Here is a 23,296-nt window from a genome sequence, read left to right on the forward strand (position 1 = left end):
AGCACAGTGAGGTCAAAGAAAGGATGTGGATAATCCCTTGATTTCAGCCTCTGTCCGTCTAAAAATATCTCACCCGGTATTGATCGGGCTCCCCATGAGATTGGCATATTTATTTGCCAACACAGGCTAAATATAAAGCACATGGCAGCTTAAAAAAATAACAGATTTTGAAAAACAAACATCATTTTTGCATAATTGAGCTGACTGCACTGTGTTGAAGTTGTTTCGATAAATATCTCAATAATATTATTATCACAATGTTCAAGAGAGTCATCAAATATTCAATTTTTCCTTTCATATCTGCCCTAATTTCCAACTGTGACAAGTTTATTATTGTGTTTTCAGCTTACACTGTCTTATCCGTTCACACATGAACTTAACCTTAAGCTACTCCAGGTGATTTCCAAAAGCATGGCGAGATTTGGTGACAGCATTTGGAGTATGACTAAAGCCGACTCAGCAGCCCGTGTGTGTGTGTGCTGACTCAGATATACCGCAGGTGTGTTACTGAGAGCAGATTTATATTACCATCAGTGATTCATTGTCAAATCTAGATGTTGTTACAAAAGTGAAAGCCCCGAATCTGCACAGTCATCTGCCTCCTGTCGAAGTGATAAGATAATAGGCCCCATTCATGTTGCCGCAGTCACAGACCTCTTATCGGAAACCAAATATTTGACCACAGTTATCTGAGCGCGTACGTATTTGTCATGCTCGGATAATGCAGCATAAAAGGAAACATAGACACTCGCTTATTGGTTTGCACTGCAGCGCATTTGTTGTGATTATTTATGTTGTCTCACACGTCATTTGAAAGTGACGATGTCGAACAACTGTACGCCATTGTTCAAACCATAATCCTGCACTGGGTATTCTCGTGTCGAAGCATTCATTGCACAGTTTTTTAGAATTAGCCTTTTCCTTCATGTATGCTGCTTGGGAAAGGGGGACCACTTGACTTGCAAAGTGGGCTATAGAAATACAATTGACATGGACATGGTTTAGCCCTTTAGAGCATGTTGTGAAGTCAGTCCTTGGTTTAGCACTGGTTCTGTCTTGCCTGGCAGGTCCAAAATGATACCCCTCTGTGTTTTTTATACACAGGGATATCAGTCTGGGCAGGGCGCCCTCGTTCGCCGCTCATGCCAAACCCAATCGGATCGGTGCAATCAGATTAGTTTATTTGCAGTCACGTGTTGCTCACGAGCAGCGTCACTCTTGAGGTGCAGAAGTCTCCTCAATAACAATCTACAGATGGTGCACAGGAGAGAACCAGAGCTTGTTCCCAATTGCCGGTAAATGACCAAAAACGCATCAACAGTCGGTGGCCTTTGTGGTTCATAACCCTGTTCGCTTGCGTATGTTCCGCTCTAGAAATGTAGTTGGTGCCGACTCTTACCGGTCTTAATCTCTGGTACAGCGGTGAGTCTGGATTTTTCCGGTCCAGGTTCTGTCCCCACTTTCTCAATGAATCTAGTGCTCATAGAGTGTGTTTACATGCACTCAAGTATCCAGGTTATCAATGGGGATTTTAAGTTTCCTGGTTTTGTCCGATTCATGTACACACAGTTCACATTTTGGTTTTGGTTTCCTGGGTAAGACAATATCCAGGTTGCTAGAAACCAGGATATTCCCACTGTAAACTCAGCATCCTGGTTTTTCACCATTGCCGACGTACTGAGCATGTGCAAACATTTGAAACAGATACGACAGGAGCAAAAACTGTCCTGCAGCCATTTTATCTGGTGCCTGGGCTTTTAAATCTTTGTATCTTCAACATCAAAACATTGAAGTAACCTTAAGAAACAACTACTTTTTTGCTCCATGGTATCTCTGGTGGACGTCAGCGCTGCTCTCGGATCAAACAAATCTTTAGTCTTTTTTTTTTTTTTTTCTGTCTCTGAAGCTGGGAAAGAACTCTACTGTTATTAGTGCTTCTTTGAATAGATCTTGTCCCTGTGCCAGAGAAATGTCCGAAAAATCCATGTGTTAGCAACATTGCTAAAATATTTAGCTCCTTACTATATTTGTCATTGGCTTCGCCCCTGTCTGGAGCCTTAATATCCAGGATATGCGTAATAACCAGGTTACTCGAGCGCATGTATGTAAACACACTCATTAAAATGGTTCATTTAGTATTTCCAGGAAATCATGGCTCTTTGGATTGAAAAGGTTGCAGACCCGTGAAATATACAATTCATATTTCCAGCCTACAAAGCTTCCATCAGTCAGCGTACTAACTAATACAAGCTCACATCCCCTGCCTCTGCACTGTATTGATTTCCATAGTAATGCTGCTGTAATAAGTGCAGTATGGATGGAGATGTGACCCATTGTAAAGTAAAGGCCTTGGGTTCAGAGGCTGAGCAGATCCATCATTAGCGACGCTACAATGACTGACATGGCCGTGCTAATGGCCTCATGTAGAGCAGGGCTAACTACTACTGCTGTGAGAGAGACATATAGGCTAAAACCTGTGCGCTCCAGGGTACACAGGCTCATTAGACCGTATGTTCCTGCATGTTAATGGTAAATGTACTGATTAGATGTTCAGAAGAGCTATTGTCGTATTGACTTGAAATTGTTTTCACACAATTCTTCTGGCCAGAGTCCGATAAATCAATACAGCTGGACATTTCCTGATGTCGATGGCCGACACTTCTCAAGGGCCAAAGTTTGTGACCCCATTCCCACAGGATGGCAAAGAGGGTGGCCAATATAGGTATTAAATATGCTCAGTGATGAGGCGGACTGTAAAATTAGTATTTTAACTAGAGGTCGACCAGTATTTGATATAATGCAGATAAAATGCAGATATCTCCAGAACCGAGCGTGATAGAGACGTTTTTTGCATTTGAAAGAGCTCAGTCAGAGCCTTAAAATGAGCCTTCTCACACCTTCCAAGGCCTCAGGGGAGCTGAGAAACATTGCAGGGAAAATCGGTCACAAGTTTGTACATCTCGGAGGTTCGGATTGTATTTTACATATTTTATGTGACTTTTGCTTTTCATTTTGGAACTATAAGAGATAGAGACTTTTCGTTTTTTGTTTGAAATCTCCTGATTTTGGTCTTTCATTCAAGCTCCTTTTGAAGTATCTACTAAACATGACTGTTTGACATGAAATCAGCCCTTTGCCCCTAATAAATTGCCCTGTGCTGTCACGTGACTAATATTTGTTGTAGTAGGTAGTGCAACACTGTCAAATTTTACAGTTTAAGAGGCATCATACACAGGATTATAGACAAGTCCTTTTTAAAAATTGGGCCAAAAATATCAGCAGTGTGTAATGGCATCGGTCAATCAAAATCTGCATCGGACTGACAGAAACCTCTAATTTTAACACAATCTTCCTGCGCTGCTTTATTTGCCCTCATACTGATTTATTTTGATTTATTATTGATTTATTAATTTAAGCTACAAAGTGCAGTTGCAAGCAGTGGTGTTGCCAGTGGAGGTCTTTGTCGTGGGCTTTTGCTTGTTCTTATCTCGTGGGAAACAGCCAGAACATGTATTATTCACTATGGTGTCTCTGTAGCCATTCACAGAAACATTGAGCCGACTGCTGGCGAGTGTCCCTCCCACCGCAGGTCTTCTCCCGACAGGAGTGATGATGATAACGCCGTATTTTTGGCACACAGACACTGGCCCCGCTCCTGCCCCGCTCCTGCCCCGGGCTCTGCTGCTGCTCTATTTGGGAATGACGCGGCAGATGAAAGATTTATGCTTCTTTGAGAGGGGTTTCTGCGAACTGTTACTTTGATATGACGTTACAGGATGAAGCTGCAGTTCTCTGGTTCTTGACCTACATTTTACCTTCATGTTGACTGTATAAAATGCGACAGTAACATGGCTTTTTCCTTAATAGGTTTATTTCTGAGGGCTTTCTGCTGAGACTGCAGTATGTATTGTCAAGTTATTGTTATTGCAATATTAGATGGCGCAATACCCTTAACGGACAAGGCCATGATTTAAACTAGTATTACACAACTACTAAGGTTTCATTGTTTTTTGCTAACACAGCCACAATAAAAATGCACGCTAACTTAAAAATGTGCAAAAGTTCAGGGTCAGGATTTTCCTCATTGAGATTCACTCTTGCTTTGTTGATTCTTTATTTTTCTAAGTCTTGTTTTGACACAAATTGTTAATAAAACTGTGCTTATGATTTTTGTTTAAATTTGATGAATGTACCACATTTAAAGTAAAATATTGCAATAGTAAAATTACGATATAATGCACGTATCATTTGCATCATTCTATATATCACATACCCTTAATAATAATCATCTTTTCATTACATTCACCAAGCCAGTACTGACTGCTCTGACATTGTACACTGCAATCCCAGTATTGCAAGTTTTGAAAATGTGATAATTGCTCTAAATTGCGTATCCACGTGGGCCCGAATCACAGCACAGTAAATGGAAGGAGCGGAAATCACACCTTGGTCTAATAATAAACAATGGCTGCTTCCTGTGGCGACCCCTGAGCGCCTCCAGCTTTTTTAATTACACGTGGATCCGGGACTATGGGCAGCCTTGGGACCGAGATGTTGCTAAAGCGTCAACAATCGCCCTCCTCTCTCTCTCTCGCTCCCTCGCTCTCCCAGTATCCCTCTCCTCTCTCTCCGTCTGCTGTGGCCGGTGACTCATCCTCACCATACGGCTCGAGCCCATGTAGTCTGTCCATGCACCTACACCACTGACCGTTTCATTACTGCGGCCCTAAATAGATTTATATTGGTTATTCAAGCAGTCCCCACAATGTGACCCTGCGAGTGCACTGACCGTTAACAGGAAAACAGGGCATAGTTACAGTTGAATTAAATGTGCATCTATCAAGGCACTTCAGCTTTAGCTTTCATCTCTGAAAGCAAAAACAGACAAGAAAACGTACTCATTCATGTGTTTTCCTACATGGCAATTTCGTTTCATGTTTCTAATTTGGTCATATCAATATTCTTTTTGGTAAAACTCATAACTCTGGCTCACGATCTTATAAAGCAATAACAAAAAGACCACAGTTTAGTTAATATTTTTCCCCCTTCTTTTTAAACATGAATTGGTTATTGGGCTCTGCATGTTAATACTTGTTTTACCTTGAGATTTGGATTTGCCAGCTGTCGTAGAAAATACTGTCTGTTTACTACTTGGGGCAATAAGCACCTTTTGCTCTTTTGTGAAGTTGCCTGAAGTTTCATGGCATATGTACTGTGGGAACCAGATCTTTACATACACTATATAAAAAGACACATGTGCGGTCTGACATGAAACCAGAATAAACTTTTCCTTTTTTATATTTTAAAGAAATGTTTGTGTTACTTTTTACAAAGTCTGAAGTTTACATACACTAAGATTACTATACCTTTGAACAGTTTGGGAAAGCCCAAATGACGATGTCATGTCCTTGGAAGCACAAGTCTTGTTCACCCTCGGGTGCAATTTCAAGACACCTGAAGGTGCCACATTCATTGGTTCAAGCAATTTTACACAACTATAAAAAACATGGAAATGTCCAGTCATCATACAGATCAGAAAGAGGGCGGGTTCTGTGTCCCAGAGATGAACGTGATGTGGTCCGAAATGTGAAAATCAACCCAAGAACAAACGCAAAAGACCTGGTGAAGATGCGGAAACCGGGAAGAGTGGGTCATTATCTACAGTGAAACAGGTCCTGTACCGACATGGGCCGAGAGGGTCCTCTGCCAGGAAGAAGCCCTTAAAAAGCCCCCTCCAAAAGACACGCAAAAATGCCAGATAGGATAAAGACTTTAATTTTTGGAGACACATCCTGTGGTCTCACGTTTGGAGTAAAAAGGAGGAATCTTGCAAGTCTGAGAACACCATCCCAACTGTGACATACGGGGGTGGCAGCATCATGCTGTGGGGTTGTTTTGCTGTGGGAAGGACTGGTGCACTTCACAAAATAGATGACATCATGAAGAAAGAACACTATGCGGAAATATTGGAAAAGTAAATTCTGGTTTCATGTCAGACACTGAGAAAATCATGCATGCGTGTCTTTTTATATAGTAGTAAACATCTGGTTCCCACTGTTAAAAATTGAAGCTCTTTTAATGTAGATATTTTCAGTTGAATATAAAAAGCTTGTCTAGTATATTTCATGTAATAGGAGTTTTATAAGAGTTTTCCTTAGAGTTTTGGTCAGCCTCAAATTTATGTTTATGTTAGCAATGAGCTGCTTCATAATCTTGCTTTGTCAAACTCTCCTTCTGCTTGTGCAGCACTCTTACCTTTGTGCAGCCTATGATTCAATCCTCCAGAGCCCTCACATAAATGAATCACATCCACCCTTTGTTTGGCTGTTTACAATAGTCTCGCACAAATGTTGCCAAATTGTGCAGCAGAACGAGATAAATGTTTCGGGGGGGGGGGGGGAGTGTCGAGCTAAAGTCTCCGCACGACTCTTGAGGAAAAGAAGGTGTTTGTTTGCCTTCCTCCTCTTCCTCGGGCTCGTCAGCGCATGTCTGAATCTGATCACACATTAATGCTGCTACAGCCCGACGCTGAAAGTGGGTCAGCAGGAGGAAGTGGTGTGAACTTGGCTCTGGAGTTGTTGACTTCTGGTGCTGGAGTCGCACAGTGGGCATGAGGGCTTCTTAGGACAAGGACAGGACCTACAAATTCCTATATACTGAAGGGTTACCATAAGGGTTGAATAAACGGGCAGCACTTACCCAAAATGTATTTAAAAAGCTCTTCTTGATGAGGAAACCTTCACACTTCAACGAGTTGCACAGCTCAGATGTGACGGGGGACCATTCTTCCACTCAAATCGTACAGTGTTGTGGACCTGTAATTTCCTCTGACTCTCTGTTGGATTTAGGTGATTTTTCTTTTTCTGAAGCCAATTGTGGACTTTTCTCTCTTGTGTGTTTGTGGATAGCCCCCTCAAAACCATTCCCAGCCCCAAACGTCTCTGCGGCTTGGTGATAGTTTGGTGGTATTTTTCTTGCAGGTCTTATGAATGTGCTCAAGAAATAAAATTATGTCTTTTTCCCAATATATTGTCATTTCTCTAGAAAAAGGTTGTATCCTTGAAGCATCGGTTTGACCTTGCTGGTTTTGCTTTTGAAACAGACACATTTTCTTCTATTTCAAGGGATATTATCAGTATTCTTCCAATCTGATGCCCTTACTGTGGCCAAGGTTGTAATTGATTGTCGATATATGATAATAAACCACTCTGTTTGCTCGCGAGCACAATTACATCATGTGTGGATTTGAAATGAAGAACCTACGCGATTGATCACATTTCAGTTTCCTTTCCCTCGCTAAATCTAAGTTGGACCCCGTCTGTGAAATCAGTCGCAAATCTAGAAATGATCACCTTTCTTATACTTAAATTGTGCCGCCCCGATACATTTTCCGATCAAGAACTATTTGATTCTGGGTCTGATCAAAGCCATTTAGCTCTTAGTGGCGAGCCCTGATTGCGCCGCTTCATGCTGCCCTCTCAGATGACAGACATTGCCCTGATGACAGTGGGCAGCCCTCCGGCGCGCCGACACAATAGGATTTGATTATTCAAGTGCTTAATTGCCGCTCGTCCCGCCGACCAAAGCCACCGGCAGGAATGACGGCAATGAATACCTGCCACTTTGAATCAGCCCGTTTGCGTTCAAAGGTGCTATTTTACTATTTAAGGCACGCCGCTAATGCACTTTTCTTTTCCCTCTCTCTTTCCCACACAGGCTTTGCACTCTGACGCTGAAAAAGCTGGTGGTTCTCAAAGAGCTGGACAAAGAACTCAACTCGTTGTCGATAGCGGTCAAAATACAGGTGAGCGGGTTCATGTTTTTATCTATATTGTATGACCGAGGTCCAAACTTTTAAAGACTGTAACAAAGTAACGGAATAGAGTGTGTGTTTTTGAGTGCAGGACTGGGACAACTGGAAATTGCCATAAAAACTATATCTAAAAGTCATCAAGACACACGAAAAAAAAAACACTCTACATTTGCTGTATTTCCAAATGCATTGCTTCCACCTCTTGCCTGCAACATGGCACAGTTGCAATGTACCAAGTGTGAAACATTGTGTGGAGCAGCTGCTGGTTGCCTAGACAATGACGAGGCTCGCAGCTAATCTGGCCGATTGATAAAAAGGCTCTAAGCCGCACAGGGAGCCTCGGTGAGTCACCCAGGTGCTGCGGTGAATGACAGACTGGCATTAGCACCTAAAGAAGGATTTGGTCTCACTTTGGTTATTGCAAATGCATTTTTGCCACCCGGGCTGGACGTGTTTCCCACAGTTTCAGCCGTAGATTGCGTGGGATTGTGTCGGACGCATGTGCTGTTTCTCTCGATGCTTTGCAAATGAATCTAGGTCAGATAAATTAGATGACAGGAAGTAAGCTGTGCTGTTTCAGAGCCATTGATAGTCAAAGAGGAAAAGTGATTGGTCGCGGAGGATGATCAATAGATTTTATGCATTAGCTACTTAAAGCCACACCGCGTAGAATTTTACCCTAAAAAATGAAATTGAAATATAAGCTTTTCTTTTATGACAGATATTGTCAGCATTGAAAAATACCTCAAACAGACATGTAATTTTGCTGTGAGCGGCTCAGCTCTCCTAAGACATGACATAACTTTTACCGGGAGTGGGTACGTCTCCAGCTCGATTCCATGGAGATGTGACTAAAGTCAGCAGAATTTGAGATTTAAACAGGTATGGTCCTTATCCAAATCCATTCTGTGATTACCCACTGCAGTAAGAGAATTTTCTGTGTCGAGCTGCTCATTAGAAAAATGTTTTGTACTGATGGCAACAGTAGAGTCCAAAATGTTGCGCAGTGTGCCTTTAAAGGGATATGGAGTTTACAAATGATAAAATTAAGTGTTTTCCTCCCCCTACATGTTCCAACAATGTCCTAATGTGTAGAATGAGCCCAGACCTGTTCACCACAACTGCTTTTAAAATCCTGCACTGTCACTAAAAACAGTGTTATTTCGGGTCCAAAGTGCCGTCATGCACGAGCTTAATATAGAAGGTGCAGTTACACATATGACCTGAGGTGGCAGTAGTGAGTACAAAATGGCTAACTTGTGTCTAGCCCCTTTAACCTCTTAACTCCCGCCTGAACCGAGAGCATTTTCTCCAGTTCAGCTTTACCCAAATCCTGTAGGCCAGTTTAACGCCTCATTTGAAAGCTAAGACCTACAAAACTAAATTGATCTTTTTCCTCACATTATCAAATTTTTTTCATCACTTTTTTTATTGGGCTGTCATCTCATTTTTGTCAATTTTTTGTGACTTTTTTGTCAATTTTTTGTCAAATTTGTCGATTTTTTTTTTGTCCATTTTTTTGTCACTTTTTGTCACTTTTTGTCACTTTTACGTCAAATTATTCAAATTTTTTCGTCAAATTCTTTTCACTTTTTTCTCAATTTTTTCTCAATTTTTCGTCAAATTTGTCTCACTTTTTTGTCAAATTTGTGTCCATTTTTTGTCACTTTTTTGTCAGTTTTTTCTCAGTTTTTTCACATTTTCATCCTTGTTTTCGTCTCAGTTTTGTTGCTATTTTCACACCTTTTTTCCAGAAGCTTTTAGATTGGGGTAAAGCTGGAGAAAAAGTGCTCGGTTCAGGTGGGAGCTTAGGGGTTAAAGGCTTTCTTACTAGTTTTGAGCAGCACAAACCAATAGGGGTGTAACGGTTCACGGGGATGTATTGAACCGTTCGGTTCGGCCTGTTTGGTTCGGTCCACTTGCGTACCGTTTCGGTGTATTATTTTCATTAAATAATGTAAATTTATTATTAGCGTCATATTAAGTGCCGCGGAACAAAGTTCCTACGCGAGTTTCCGCACGGACGCTATTGAGTGACGTACATTGAAGCTGCACGAGTAGCCGAGAGAAACTACAGGCGCTGGCTTTAAGTATTTGATTAAAAGTCTTGAGCCTCGCTACAATATCCCGTCACGTCCGCACTTCAGCCAAAAAGTTACACCAGCGCTCAGAGCCGGTTCTTCCTATACGCAAACTACGCAAGGTGCGTAGTGTTGCTTCACTGATTAATCAACGCGTTGTTACGGGGACAGGCTCTTCCAGCGCGCACTCACACTCCGCCTACTTCGCCACATATAACACCAAAACGGAGTAGTCTGGTGAAGTGAATGAGCAGGAGAGACCGACCGCCTTCCCCTTGTCTCAGCCAAAGCGCGAGTGCTTCTCCGCTCGTGTCCCGCTCGGCCTCTGTCTCCCGGTGCTTCGCCTCATGCGCGGCTCCTCCGCGGTTGCATCATGTCACCTGTGTCCCGGGCGCAGCTCTCATGTTTTCTCAGTAGTTTGGCGAGTAGACGAGAGTAAAAAGCCGTTCACTGTGGCCTTTTTGTTGAGTTGAATCCACATGGTTCTCATGAGTTACAGTAACTCTCATTATAAGAGTGCAATTTATTTAAAATATCACCCAAATGGGTCACTTTTATTTATTTTATGCAAGAATTCTATTGTGTATTGGCAGCTTTTCAAAAGAAAATTTTTGTTAGTTCTTATTTATTTGTACCGAAAATTAACCGAACCGAGCCCTCCAAAACCGTGAACCGAACCGAATACAATTTTAGCGTACCGTTACACCCCTACAAACCAAGCAATGACGCTAGAATTTTAAACTAATACACATTAGAACTAGCACAGCAACAGTTCATCTATGGATTATTTATTAGTGGATGATTGTCAGTGTTCTAGAGTAATCCTTTTTTATGGAGTGGCGTAATGAAATACCATCTAAATGACATCTTACTGGTTCAAGATGAAACATTAAATCCACAATTAGTCCATGACTCAATGCACAAACATAAAAGCCAATATGTTATGAAATCTCTCTATTAGCTGCTGTTGTTATAAAACATGCATGTAATTTGAATCGCTATGTTCTAATTTGGTTCTGAGCATCTTTTTAATGAGACAAACGAGCAAATGCACCACGTCCCGTTCCAATGTGATGTGACATTTTTTATAAATTGAGAACTGCTGCCTGTTCTGCTTTGAAGACTCGAAGCAGCGCGTCCCCGTGGCATGTTAATGAACTATTTTCCTCCCCGTCTCAATGTGCTACGCCGAGGCTATTATGCATCTTAATTGAAATATGATGCATTGCTGGGTGAGTCTATCTCAACACGAATACGCTTTCTCCCCCTTCACTGTCATGTAGAGGTTGGGAGCAGCCATCCAAGTGTGGCGGTTTCTCCATGTCGTCTGCGAAGCGTGAAATCCAAGGGCTTCTGTGAGCGGCCGGAGGGCACACGGCTCTGCTCTGAAGTGGGGCATTAAATGTAATTTGCAGCAGGTTTAGATAGAGAGACCAGAGGCGACTGTACGGAGGCAGTATGGACATGATTATGGCTTGTATAGTACAGGATTTTTTTGTCCAGCATTTGGAACAGCAACAATCTGTGAAAGGATTTTTAAAGGGACAACTGAACTTTATAGAGCACAACACTACAAGCTACAAGGTACAATTAAAAACATGACCATACAAACAAAGAATAAACATCTTAACAACAAATTAATTTGAAGAAATTACTCAAGGCAAAGATTCTGGCTGTGAGGTCAGTATTTGAGAAGCAGTAGTAGTTCATCTCAGGGGCCTACGGGGCTCAACTGGGTCAGCAGGCCACATAGATGCAAGACCTTGACCATTAAAGAGACACTGAACTATTGGAAGAATTTTAAAATAATAATAATAATATGGTGTCTTTTCTTTGATTTTGTGACAACCCTGGTTTGTTGTAGTTAGAGTCAAAACTCGTCTTGGTCACGTTCGAAGGTAACAGTTGGAACATTTTATTAATCCCTACAATCTTGCCGATGCCCACAGGCACTCTCCTTTGGAAGATCTCCTGATCATGTTAGGAAAATCAAGTTTTCTTGCCTTGCCCCGAGGCCATGCTGCCATCTTAAAAACAAGGAGTGGTCTCGCACCCATAGATTTGAAATGCTTTGATGGGTGCAACTTACAAATAATATTATTTAATTTACTTTAACTGTATTACAAAGATGCCACTATAAATCACAGTAAATTGTCCAGGAGCATTTTCATTTGAGATTAGACTGAAATATGAACTGAAAAGTCCCAAAATCACCTTCATTTCTAAATATGTTCTATCTATGCCACACAGTTGTTTTTTATACATTATAAGACCCATGTACATAGGATCATTTGTTGTTTGCAAAGCATATTGCGCTGTCCTTTTGTTGCTACCTTTGTGTTTTGCTAATTGTGACCAGTCATATAACGCCTCTGTATAGACCTGTGGAATGGAATATAGTAAATATCCAGTATCCTAAATGAAACAAGAAGAACCTGAATAAACCATTGTATATAAATCAGTAGTTTTAGATGGATAAAGTGGTGAAATACATACAGGAAAAATGTGTTCACTGTGCATGATGGGAATAGAAAAGACATAAGACACTCAAAAATACAACAGACATATCCCGCTGACCCATACCCCTCGGTCTAAAGAAGATGAAAGTGTTTTATTTGCTGATGCTGAATGACAAAGCTGCACTAAAGCCTCATGTCATCAGTTTGTTGTTAAGATGCAGCGTCCGTCCGAACCTCATCTGGTTAAGTGGCCGGGGCCGCGCTCACAGCCTGGTAATGAACTCTCTGGCTGGGACGATGTGGCAGTTTAAAGGCTCCCGGAGGCTCTGTGCTCTCTGGGAAATGTCCTGTCCCTCACCATGGAGACACCTGGGTCTGTCCAAGCAGCTCGGGACGGCTCAAGTATATAAAGGCTAAAGAAGACATGAATCCTGCGTTTTTTTAAATTGTCAGTAGTACTTATATTCAAATTGGTTGGACATGATTTGAGTAAGTAACATGAAAGATTGAGAATGGTGTAGCAACAAGGTGTAAATAAACAATTCGGAATTTATTCACCACCTGAGCCACTATCGCCCACACGATCGTGTTAAAGTAGCCATCTTGAAATTCCACAATAGAGTTTCCAAACCCTGACCCTCCGCTCTGTCTAATCACCCAGCGTTTTCGGAGCTGGGTTGCAATTATCTGCCTCACAGTTTCCAATGTGTCCCAATGCAACACGGGCACAACCTGATAATGCATTTTTTATTCCTCTATTTCCTGCCCGGAGTCGCCCGAGGTTGTTTCCAGACATTTGTGTCAGATGGATTACTGCGGGAGAGGCGTTCAGTCCTCATTTGGAGCGAGCGGCGGTCCAAAGCACTCCCATTGGCCGTACGCTTAGATATGATCCAATTATGTAGAGCTGTGTGTGTTTGGGGCGAGCGCAGGCCCCCGACGCCTAAACCCTCTAATGCAATTTCTCTTGTCCTGACCTTAAGCCATTTCCTGTCATCACTGGGAAGGAGGAGGGTCTAGAGTTAATTTCGCAAGTTCCAAAAGGAAGGACAGCACTGCACAGCTATATTAGGGGATTTTCCGATATTGCTGTGGATCAGGGGGAGTATTTGTTGTTATAATTCGAAGCCCTCTTGATACAATATAACTTCAAATCACAGCATTGATCATAAGGCTGACTATCAAAGCGTCTGGGGCACCATTGCATAGACCATAGTTCAGTGGTTTTCAACTTGTACAGCTTCAGGACCCGCCAATACCCCAGAATGACAAGCCACGAACCAAATACAATTATTATTTGTTATGTTCAATGCTAAATACTGTATTTTCCTCCACAAATCATTATTAAACTACTATTAGATAAGCCGTTAAAGCTGAAATTATGATCAAAACAAGTCTCAAACAGTCATTTGAACAGACTCCAGTAATGTTCTCCACTTTTTCAGTAACATTTTTAAAATGTTTTCTGGGGAACCCACTGAAATGGTTCTGCAACACACTTTTGGGTCCTGATCCCCCACTCCTCTGGATTAAACATATTTCATTGTCTACTATCTTTTGGGGATATTAAAATGTTATGGGGATATGCCAGTTTTTTTTTATCAGGAAGTACCTAAGTGAATATGCCCATCTGATACCATATATGTGGTTCTCACTCTGAGGAAGAGCTTTATTTAGATAAGGCCTTCCACAGACATGGTCACAACGCGCTTTACCTGGAGACAATTTTACATTCACTCCACGCTCGGTGGTGGTAAGCTACCTTTGTAGCTTCAGTTTCCCCTGGGGGAGGCTTTCAGAAGCACTGTCGCAACTGCACACATCTGCGCCAAGGGCCCCTCTGACCACCATCATTCATTCACGCACACCCATCATTCATCCTGGCCTCATGTACAATAGCCATGTAAAAACCTATGAACATATGTGTGTGTCTGAAGTCCTGGCTTTGGAGCTTCTTCAGACGCTATTCTCAATAAATATCACAGCGATTGGTTTGACGATGCCTTCATTTAGTCTTAATTAGAGTGGAAGCATAACTTTGGCAGCAGTGACCAAAATACTGTGTGCTAAAAATGTTGCAGTGAAGTGCTAAAAGATTTCTTGATATATAGATATAGTAAGTACTTGAGCATCCCTGTCTGTTCTAATTAACTTGATTAATCACAAACATGTTTGCCGAGATCCTTCAATTAACATGGCCTTAACGTTCCCCACCCGGGCCCTGGAAAAGGCCAGCTTGTATCCGCCGAGAGGACTCAGAGAAAGGGAAGGGGGGGGCAGAGGACACTGAGTGCAGTCTCCGTATTGTAAATGCACGTCAGGCAGCAGTTGGAGAGTGCTCAGCTTTTGTGCCTTGATTCATTGTACCAACCCCTGAGCATGAAGGGAGGAAAAAAAAAGTGCGTACAAGGCTCCTTTGTGTAGCCCCGGACATGCACCGATATGAAGCTCCTCTTTTATATTGCAAAACAAGCCCGGCGCTCCGCATCAAGGTACTTCCGACGTGGCCTTCGCTAGAGTGGGTTCATCTGCCAGCGCGAGATTGTGGATATTGTTGCAGCTCATTTCATCACGTCTTATTCGTGCTACTCGGAGTTCAGTGCCACGTCGCCATTATGCTTTAGTAGACATCACATGAAAGCTCCTTCCACTTCCATTGTCAAACACTGAAAACACTGGCAAAGCTGATGCATGTGACAATGAAGAAAAACAGCCTATTTTTTTGTGTTTGTAAAAAGCGAAACCAGAAGTTAATAAGGAATGGACACCGCGATTTAAAAGTGACAATTGACGAACTAAGCGTCACTTCAGGACAATATAGAAGACAAATGAAGGATGTGTGATGGATCCTGTTTGTGAACTTGTGATGTTTGAAAAGAGGTGTGACTTAAAAGAGTTATGCCAAAAATGGAAATCCTTAAAAAACTGCCCTACATAATGGTTTCAAAGCAAAAAAAAAATGCAAGTTAAGGGGAGACACTACAGGCAAAACTCAATTTTTTCAGTTTTCAGGTTTTGGGCCAAATTGGTCTCTGAACATATAAGCTTTCACCCGGAAACAGAAAATATGCCTAAATTTCACAATAACATGTTTAAATATTGTGCTGATTCAATGTTCCCCCATAGGCAAGGCAATTTCAAGGGCCTTTTTCTCAAAACACATTTTTCTGTCATTGTGGCGACACTATGTCCACGTCAATAGGAACTAAAGACTTCAAATTTTCCAGCCTTGTACTGAACAACACTTGGAAGATTTTTGTAGAGGGATTTTTTATTATTTAATCCCTAAGCCCCATTTATTGACTTTTGAATCTCAAAAAATAAGGCGAAATTTTTTTTTTTTTACAAATTTTCCACTAAAAACAGCTTATTTTAAAACTAAACAAGAAATCCAAAATCCCCTGTGAAAAAGTCTTGGAAGCTCATTTATCAATAAAATGAAACAATAAATTTGAATGTAGCTCTATCCATTATTCAGATTTCGTCGCCGAAAAGATGGGAAATTTTGGGTCATTTTAGGCATAAAACACCTTGTTCTTATATGAAAAGATAAAATGCCAGAAATCTTGCAATGTATTTTTTTCTCACATTTATGCCAGTGATCGACAGCAAACGTTTCAAATTGATATCTGTAAATTAAATTTTTTTCCCTATTCGCCTGCAGTGTCTCGCCTTAATACAACAACATAACGAAGTACATAATGCCAGTCAGAAAAAAAAATACCAAGACTGTATTATTTGTATTTATAGACTATCGACCTCGGCTTTTGTCCATCCCTCATCTAGTACCTCAGGGCAACCTGTCCGGAGCAGCCAGTGCAGCGCCCCGAGGCCAGTCTTCAGATTTGGAGACAGGATCTTGATCAGGAAGAGTACCAAGCAGGAAGAGTAGCATTCTGCTCATGTTTTAGATTAATGTGAGACCCTGCAACACCATGAAAAAAACTCATCCAGGCATGAAATATAAATAAAGCCCTCAGCTGCTCTTGGAACCCTGGATCATCTTGCTGTGAGAGTGCTAGCAGCTACCATGCCCATGCCCAAATATCAAACTATAGCTCGCATCTTTGAACAATCAGGTGCATAATAGAGTCCTTCTGGTTCAACGCTTTCTGTCTCTTGCTCTTCTAAAAATAAAACTCATCTGGTCACGTAATCAGGAAGAATATCAACCTCTTTCGGTCCTGGTGTGCTGCTAATTGGCTCCGGCGTCTTCTGTCACACCTTCATTTCAGAGACGCTAAACCCGAGATGACTTTGACACCAGCTTATGTGTCAAAGAGCTTTATTTTTATCTTCAGACGGAGATGCTTCTGCGGGAGGCTGATGTGCCAGGTATGCGCCGCTCCTCCAGACACGCGCTATCTCCGGTGGACTTGTAAAAGCATCTTCCAGAATCAGATTTGAATATGTTAGGAGAGGTCGACCGATATGGGTTTTTTCTGAGGCCAATGCCGATTATTTGGGATTTTAATTGGCCGGTTATTCCAAGTTTCTTGTCTATAATCTTGTCTATGAAACTTCTAAACTGTGTTGAAATGTGACAGCAGGGGGCATTTTATTAGGGGCATAAGGCTGACTTATTAAAAACATTCCTGTCCTGGCTCTCTCTGAGTGAAAAAGCGAATGGTCCACTTTTCTCCAGTGTGACATCATTACAGTCTTCATTTTTTTCTTGCAAACGACATGTTAAAGATCATTTATCGATTATACCTATTCATTTTTTTACCTTTTTATGTTAGTAACCGTTTTGACCATAAGTTTTTGGGCCAGATGCATTTTGTGATACAGTTCATAGGCGCTTCCCATTATGCTTTTAAGATGCGCAACATCAGGTGTGAGCCACAATTACAAACTCTTCACACATTTATGCCAAAAATTACATGTCAGGAGGATGTTCTATGTTACAGTATGCAATTAATTGGAAATGGTAAAAGATCAACTAGGATAGGCTATAGGTTAAGTATATTTTGGGGGGTTAATGCTCCTGACAAGCCCAGACTTTCAGTAGTGTTAGGCTAAGGAATATTGGGTGTTTTTATTTTGGTGGTACTTGGTGAGGAAAGTTTGAAGCACTAGTTTAGCATATCGTCACCCTCATAGCAAAATTACATATGCCTTTCCTTTTCTCTGTCTTGGTGGCTCGCTTGAGGCTGGTTTTTCATTAGCTCTATAGATTCCACTGTCCTAAAAACACAGCCCAAGCCTTTAATTTTCTTGCAGCTTTCTCCTCCCGCTGAGTGAATCCCATTCCCTCCGCTCTCTGTGTAATGCTGATGGCTCAGCAGTCGCAGTGCCGTGTTTCATACAGTATTTGTTGGTGGCTGTTACAAGATTTAGCAGCTCCAGTGTCGTCCCCGCCGAACCATCAAGGCATTTCTCACCGCTGTATTATGTCAGAGGAAGGATAGCTTTACCGGCCCATGTGGCTGATGCTCCCCTAATGCAACTGGAAGTTTTAGCCCGTACCTGAAGTAATCCTGTGTGACTTTTACGCCTGAAATCACAAAATTAATTCTTAACGTTACATACAGTACCTCAGACACACAACAAGCTGTACATGCACTTGTTCAATTAAGGTGATTTAATATAGATCGAAGTTGCGCACTTGAAATGGCAACTTGATGAGAAACATGATCGGCTTAATTCAAGAAGAACCTTCTAAAAGCTGAGGGCAGGTCTTCTGAGGACTGTGTCGCAGCCGCAAACTGACCTGGGTAAATCCTCTGGCTTCTTGGCCAAGCGGACGCTGTGCCAGCCACGGAAATAGACCTGATGGAGTGATTAGTGTTATAAGAGCCAAGCAAGTCAGTAAAAGTAAATAAGAAATAATCAGATTTAGCCAAATAAGCAGATATAGCCAAACTGTTGTTGTCGCAGTGTGAAAAAGAAGCCAAGTTCTGTTGTAGAGTTTGGTGCTTGCAAAAACTGCCCCACATTGTCAGTTTTAGTCTTTAGCTCTGCAATTGTTTCGGTGGTATATCGTCGTAGGGTTGTGCAATTAATCGAAATCCGACATGTCATCGGTTTGCTCAGTTTGCTTGTGCAGGTGTGAGAGCTGGCCAACCTTTTATGACTGTTCAGAAAACAGAAAATATGCAGCATAATTTTTTGGATTATTAAATAAATAAAATACAGATAGACTTTTTTTTTAAATAGTCGTGATTATAATTTGTTCAATAATCGAGAAGCCCTATATTGTACGAAAACAGCCATTTGAACTTATCATGTATAAAACCTGCAAACCCTGTAGTTTAGACTAGGGCTGGGCGATATTAACAAAAAAAATGAATATCACAGTAGTTTTTTCTTTCTTTCTCGATAGCGATGATGAAGTGATATTTTTTTTTGCAAACCATCAGAAATATGCTCGCAAACATCTCAATTGAAATTGCTTTGCCAATCAAAAATATAATTGTCATGAACAACAACACATCAAGTATATGTAATGTGTATATTAGCAGTTTTTTGCATTTCAGTTGCTTTCTTGACCTTACAGATAAACTTGATATTGTAAATTTGCACGTCTTCCAAGCAGCAATTTCAATATGATCTTATCAATGATTTATTGCCACTCTCTAGTTTAGACTTCCCCAAGCATGCTCTGAAATGAATGTGGTTCCTATTCAAGTCTTCTCTAAGTGTTGATGCTTCTGAATGTGTTTAAAATGTCCACACAATATGAATTGCAGTTGTAATTGTAATCGGACAGAAAAATGACAGCAAACAAAAAATAATAACAAATCAACACATCATTTGGCCTCTTTTGTCTTGCTGTTCTCATGCTGTGGCTCTATTCAGTGCATTCATTTCATCTGTAGGCATTTCCCACAAGTTTACTAGTTTTTTTGCTGGCTTTATTCTGGAGAATTACTCATATAAATCCCAAAATGTTATGCATGAATATTTTTGAACTAAATGATGTCTTCCTGTGTGTCTTTTCCAGGGCTCGAAGCGACTCTTGCGATCAAACGAGTACATCCTCCCCCCCAACGGCCTCATGGAGACAGATTTGGAGCTGACGTTCTCACTGCAGGCACGGCCACTCTCATTACTCTGTGAATTCTCTCACCCAGACTCCGGCTTCTCCACAGCTCCTCCATAGAAACGCATGCGCTCACACCGCCCGCCACCGCCACTTTCTCGGCTGTTTGCTCCTTCTTCCCACTGCAAACGTGTCAGGCTCCGCTCATTAGTTTGTCTTTCATAACGCTGTTTATTAATTTACAGTCCGAAGCGACTCCTTTTGCAATAACTGCCCGGTTTTCCCTGAAATAGATCAGCTTTCATGGTCAAGTAAACCTCATAAATACCGGTAATGTCGAGTAATAACTGCGATTTAATGGAGGTCTGGGTAGCACTTTACTTCACAGCAGAGCAATAGCTTGGTAATAGGATGGAGGTAGTTCTATCGAGTCAGCAATGTGAAGTGGAAAAGCTTTGTGGCGAGATTGATAAAGCATTTACCCCCACATCAAAACAGTATTTCCTAACCAGAGGTATGGGGACATTTAGAAGCATGCGAGCGTTTAGCGAGGAGGCTCACTGGATTATGAAGTGGAAGAGTGGTCAATAATCTTAGTTGGGAAAACTTACAAAGGACCTGTGCTCTTCAGGCTTCAGGCAAAGTAGATTTAGAGGGGGGGAGAAGGCAAATTCACAGATTGGTATGCTTTTATTTGACAGGGACAGTGCACAACAACACATTGACCAAGACAAAGTGAGGAAAGATTCTTGGTGCTAGGTTATAGCACTGGTGTATAGAAAAGAGTACATTAACAGAATGAATGAAAAGTGAACTAATTAATATTCATAAATGGAATTTTGAAATCATTCTCTTACACCAGGGGTAGGCAAGTTTGCATCATGAAGGGCCAATTTTCATCATAGCCAAAACACCAAGGGCCGAACTTCACTATTGTAGGGTTAGGGTTAGGCCTAAAGTTAAGAGCCATTTTCTGCAAATGCCAATGTTTTACATCAGTGGTTCTTAAGTGGTCCGGCTCCGAGACCCGCCAATACCTTAATGACAAGCTGCGATCCAAATAAAACTGTAATTTGTCATATATCGTATAAAATATTGCATTTACCACACGTTTTTAAGCCTTAGATTTGCTTTGAAGACTGAAATTATGATCAAAACAACCCAATAATACAAATTTTAGCAGACTCCAGTGTGTTTCCGTGTAGTTTCAGATGGAAAATATTGAAACAAAGTTCCCTATAGGCTCGCGACCCACTTTTGAGTCCCCGACCCACCAGTTGAGAATCACTGTTTTACATTATATATGACCAAGTGGGATGTTCTCCAAAGACATTTAAAAAATACACCATAAAAAGACACTATTTCCCGCATTTTTAGTGTACTTTAACAGGTATTTGATCCCTTATATTTCTCAAAATCATATTGGGGGCCAGAGGCTCTGTGCTGGAGGGCCGGATTTGGCCCCCGGGCCTGACGTTGCCTACCCCTGTTTTACACTCTGCATATCTTTCTCTCATTCTTTCCCTTTGAACCCTCCCATTCCCTCCTTCATCCCTGGGCAAGTTGTATAATGCCAAAAACATATAGAAAATGTTAAAAGTTGAGGCTACTTACTTACATAACATAGCATTTGTTCATACATTTCATACATTGAAAACATCTGAATGGTCGTTCTGTGATTTGCACAATAGAATAGAGATTGTGGTGCAAGGACGGGTCATACAGTTCAAACAGAGGACATTATGAGTATAAATATGTACAGTTACTATTTACGAAGCAACATCTGTGCAGAGGATCCTGACACTCAGCTCAGTCCTGCACCAGGAGATCTGTTGAGTCTAATGAGCACATTGTTGATTTGATTTTAACCTGTATTTTAATTGAGTCCAGAAAGTGTTAAACTTGGGGCATTCTCTTATAGTGAGAGGGATGTTGTTCCAGATGTTACAGCCCCTGACTGAAATAAAAGTCGGCCCAAAGGTGGTACGTCTGTAGGGAACTTCACAGTCTCCTCTAATCGTAGACCGAATGCCTCTGCCAGAAGATGTTTTCAGTTTTATGAATTCCCTTAACGGCGGTGTTGCAAGTCCATTGAGTATTTTATAAACCGTGCAAGCAAATTTAAGGTATTTGAAATTTTCAAAGTTCAGGAGATTGTACGTCTCAAGAATGCGACAGTGGTGGTACGGAACAGGTTTTTCTGGCAAAAATGTTTAAAGCTTTTTTCATATAATGATTCCATTTGTCTAAAAGTGGTTTCATTTGTAAGATCAAACCAGTTGAGACTTGAGAGTAGATCTATCTGGGTGTTTCTGCATGCGTCTGGAAGATCGTTTATGTAAAGTGAAAAAAGAACCGATCATGGGTACAGAACATGGATACTATTGCCTCGATTATATTATTTTATGTTTATTCTTCTTTTGATGGATTTAGAATAATTAAGTAAATCTATGTAAATGTAAACTCTCTCAAGATACAAATTCCTAAATAATCAGCTGCACAGGACAGGACTGCCCTGAAAGATGGATGTTTTGAATATAGTTCAGGCACTTATCTATGCAAGCCCACATTGCGACATTGGGCCAGTGCTTTGTTAGATATCTTCTTTCTCCTTCTATTTATTATGACCATGAAAGGTTTTCCATCTTTCTCTTTAATTTCCTGAGCTTTAATCCTCATAAGACATTTTGCATTGCTTTTCCTTATCTCAAATGCATTGCTCCGACTTGACGGATATCCCCCTTGAGGCTAATTCTCCATTTGCATATTTCTCTGTTTTCTGTCCTCAAAACATCGGCCCAGTCAGACTCACTCACTGTCAGAGTTGCAAGAAAACTTTTTTGAAAGAGCAGCGGATGTTACAGTGATAATGTTTCTCACAGCCTTGCAGTATTTTTAAATGGTATTTCATCAGCAGCCGTTGCCTAAACCGGGCAGAATATACGGCGAGAGTATGACCCGAAAAGTTACAGAAAATAGACACGGGAGAATTAAAAGAAATTTGTTTGAAAAGAAATAGGCCATGTTTAAAATAGTCTAGGCGTTGCAGGTGCAGAATGTGGTACTGTCCTGTTGCAACCTTTAAATAGATGAAGAACGTGCCTTCAATTCATAGATGAGGAAATAAGTTTTCTCACAAATAGCACATTCAGGTCATGTTTGCCGTTTGAATCATATTTTATGAAAATATTTCCGCTACAGCACAGTTTTTCATACAAGACGTTCTTATACAGAGTAGTTATAAAACTTTAGACCAGGAGTGCCCCTGTTTTGTCTCCGAGGGCCAAAATGAAAATGTGCCGCGGGCCTAACACAGCGATTTCAAGCTTGAAACACATATCACTTTTTTTCTATATATATTCATTTGTATTTTATTCTATCTGTGCAAAATAAATACTACATTAAAACAAACTATGGCAAAAGCCTAGTTTTAGTAAAACAAAATCAACAGCTACAAAAAGCCGTAAACAACAATCCTTGCATCTTTAACAGTCCAAACTGCTTATCTTAGTGAGAGACATGAAGATGGTCTGTGGACATTATTAGCCTATTAATGTTAGGTTCAAGGTTGCTTCTGGCTCACTGACATTGTGAGTGTGTCATCAAGGTGTGAGTCAGTCAGTGACCTCTGAGCCTGGACTTGTAGAGGGTCATCATGACACTAAAAGTCTGCTCACAGATGTAAGTGCTACCAAACTTTGTAGTTTTACCTGGACTGTTGTTTGTTTTACTTCATTGCTTTCCACTACGGCAAAACGAGTATCACCTGCATCTACAGTACCTACTCTGACTTCACCTAATTCATTTGTTAACTCTTGAAAGTGTCAGTTCAGCATAAATTCTTTTATAAGTCAATTTTTAACCTACCTTTGTTGACCTTTGCAATAAAAGTTGGAAAACTGGGGCGGGAGGAGCGAAACAGCGCCCCCAATTTGACTCTAGTGGCCAAAAAGTGTAC

At 41.1% G+C, this 23,296-nt stretch overlaps 1 protein-coding gene across 2 annotated transcripts in view; it reads left to right on the forward strand.

Moving 5' to 3' along the window:
* The window catches only part of LOC306965359 (phosphofurin acidic cluster sorting protein 2), an 82,777-nt gene that overhangs the window by 22,007 nt on the left and 37,474 nt on the right, over positions 1-23,296 (forward strand). For both annotated transcript variants that reach the window (XM_079559718.1, XM_079559719.1), the window contains exons 2-3: positions 7,717-7,804; positions 19,300-19,389. In XM_079559718.1, the coding sequence (XP_079415844.1) occupies positions 7,717-7,804; positions 19,300-19,389 (178 nt within the window). The remainder of the gene's footprint in view (positions 1-7,716; positions 7,805-19,299; positions 19,390-23,296) is intronic.

Source organism: Gobius niger (genome assembly GCF_951799975.1).
Source record: "Gobius niger genome assembly, chromosome: 7".
NCBI lineage: Eukaryota > Metazoa > Chordata > Actinopteri > Gobiiformes > Gobiidae > Gobius > Gobius niger.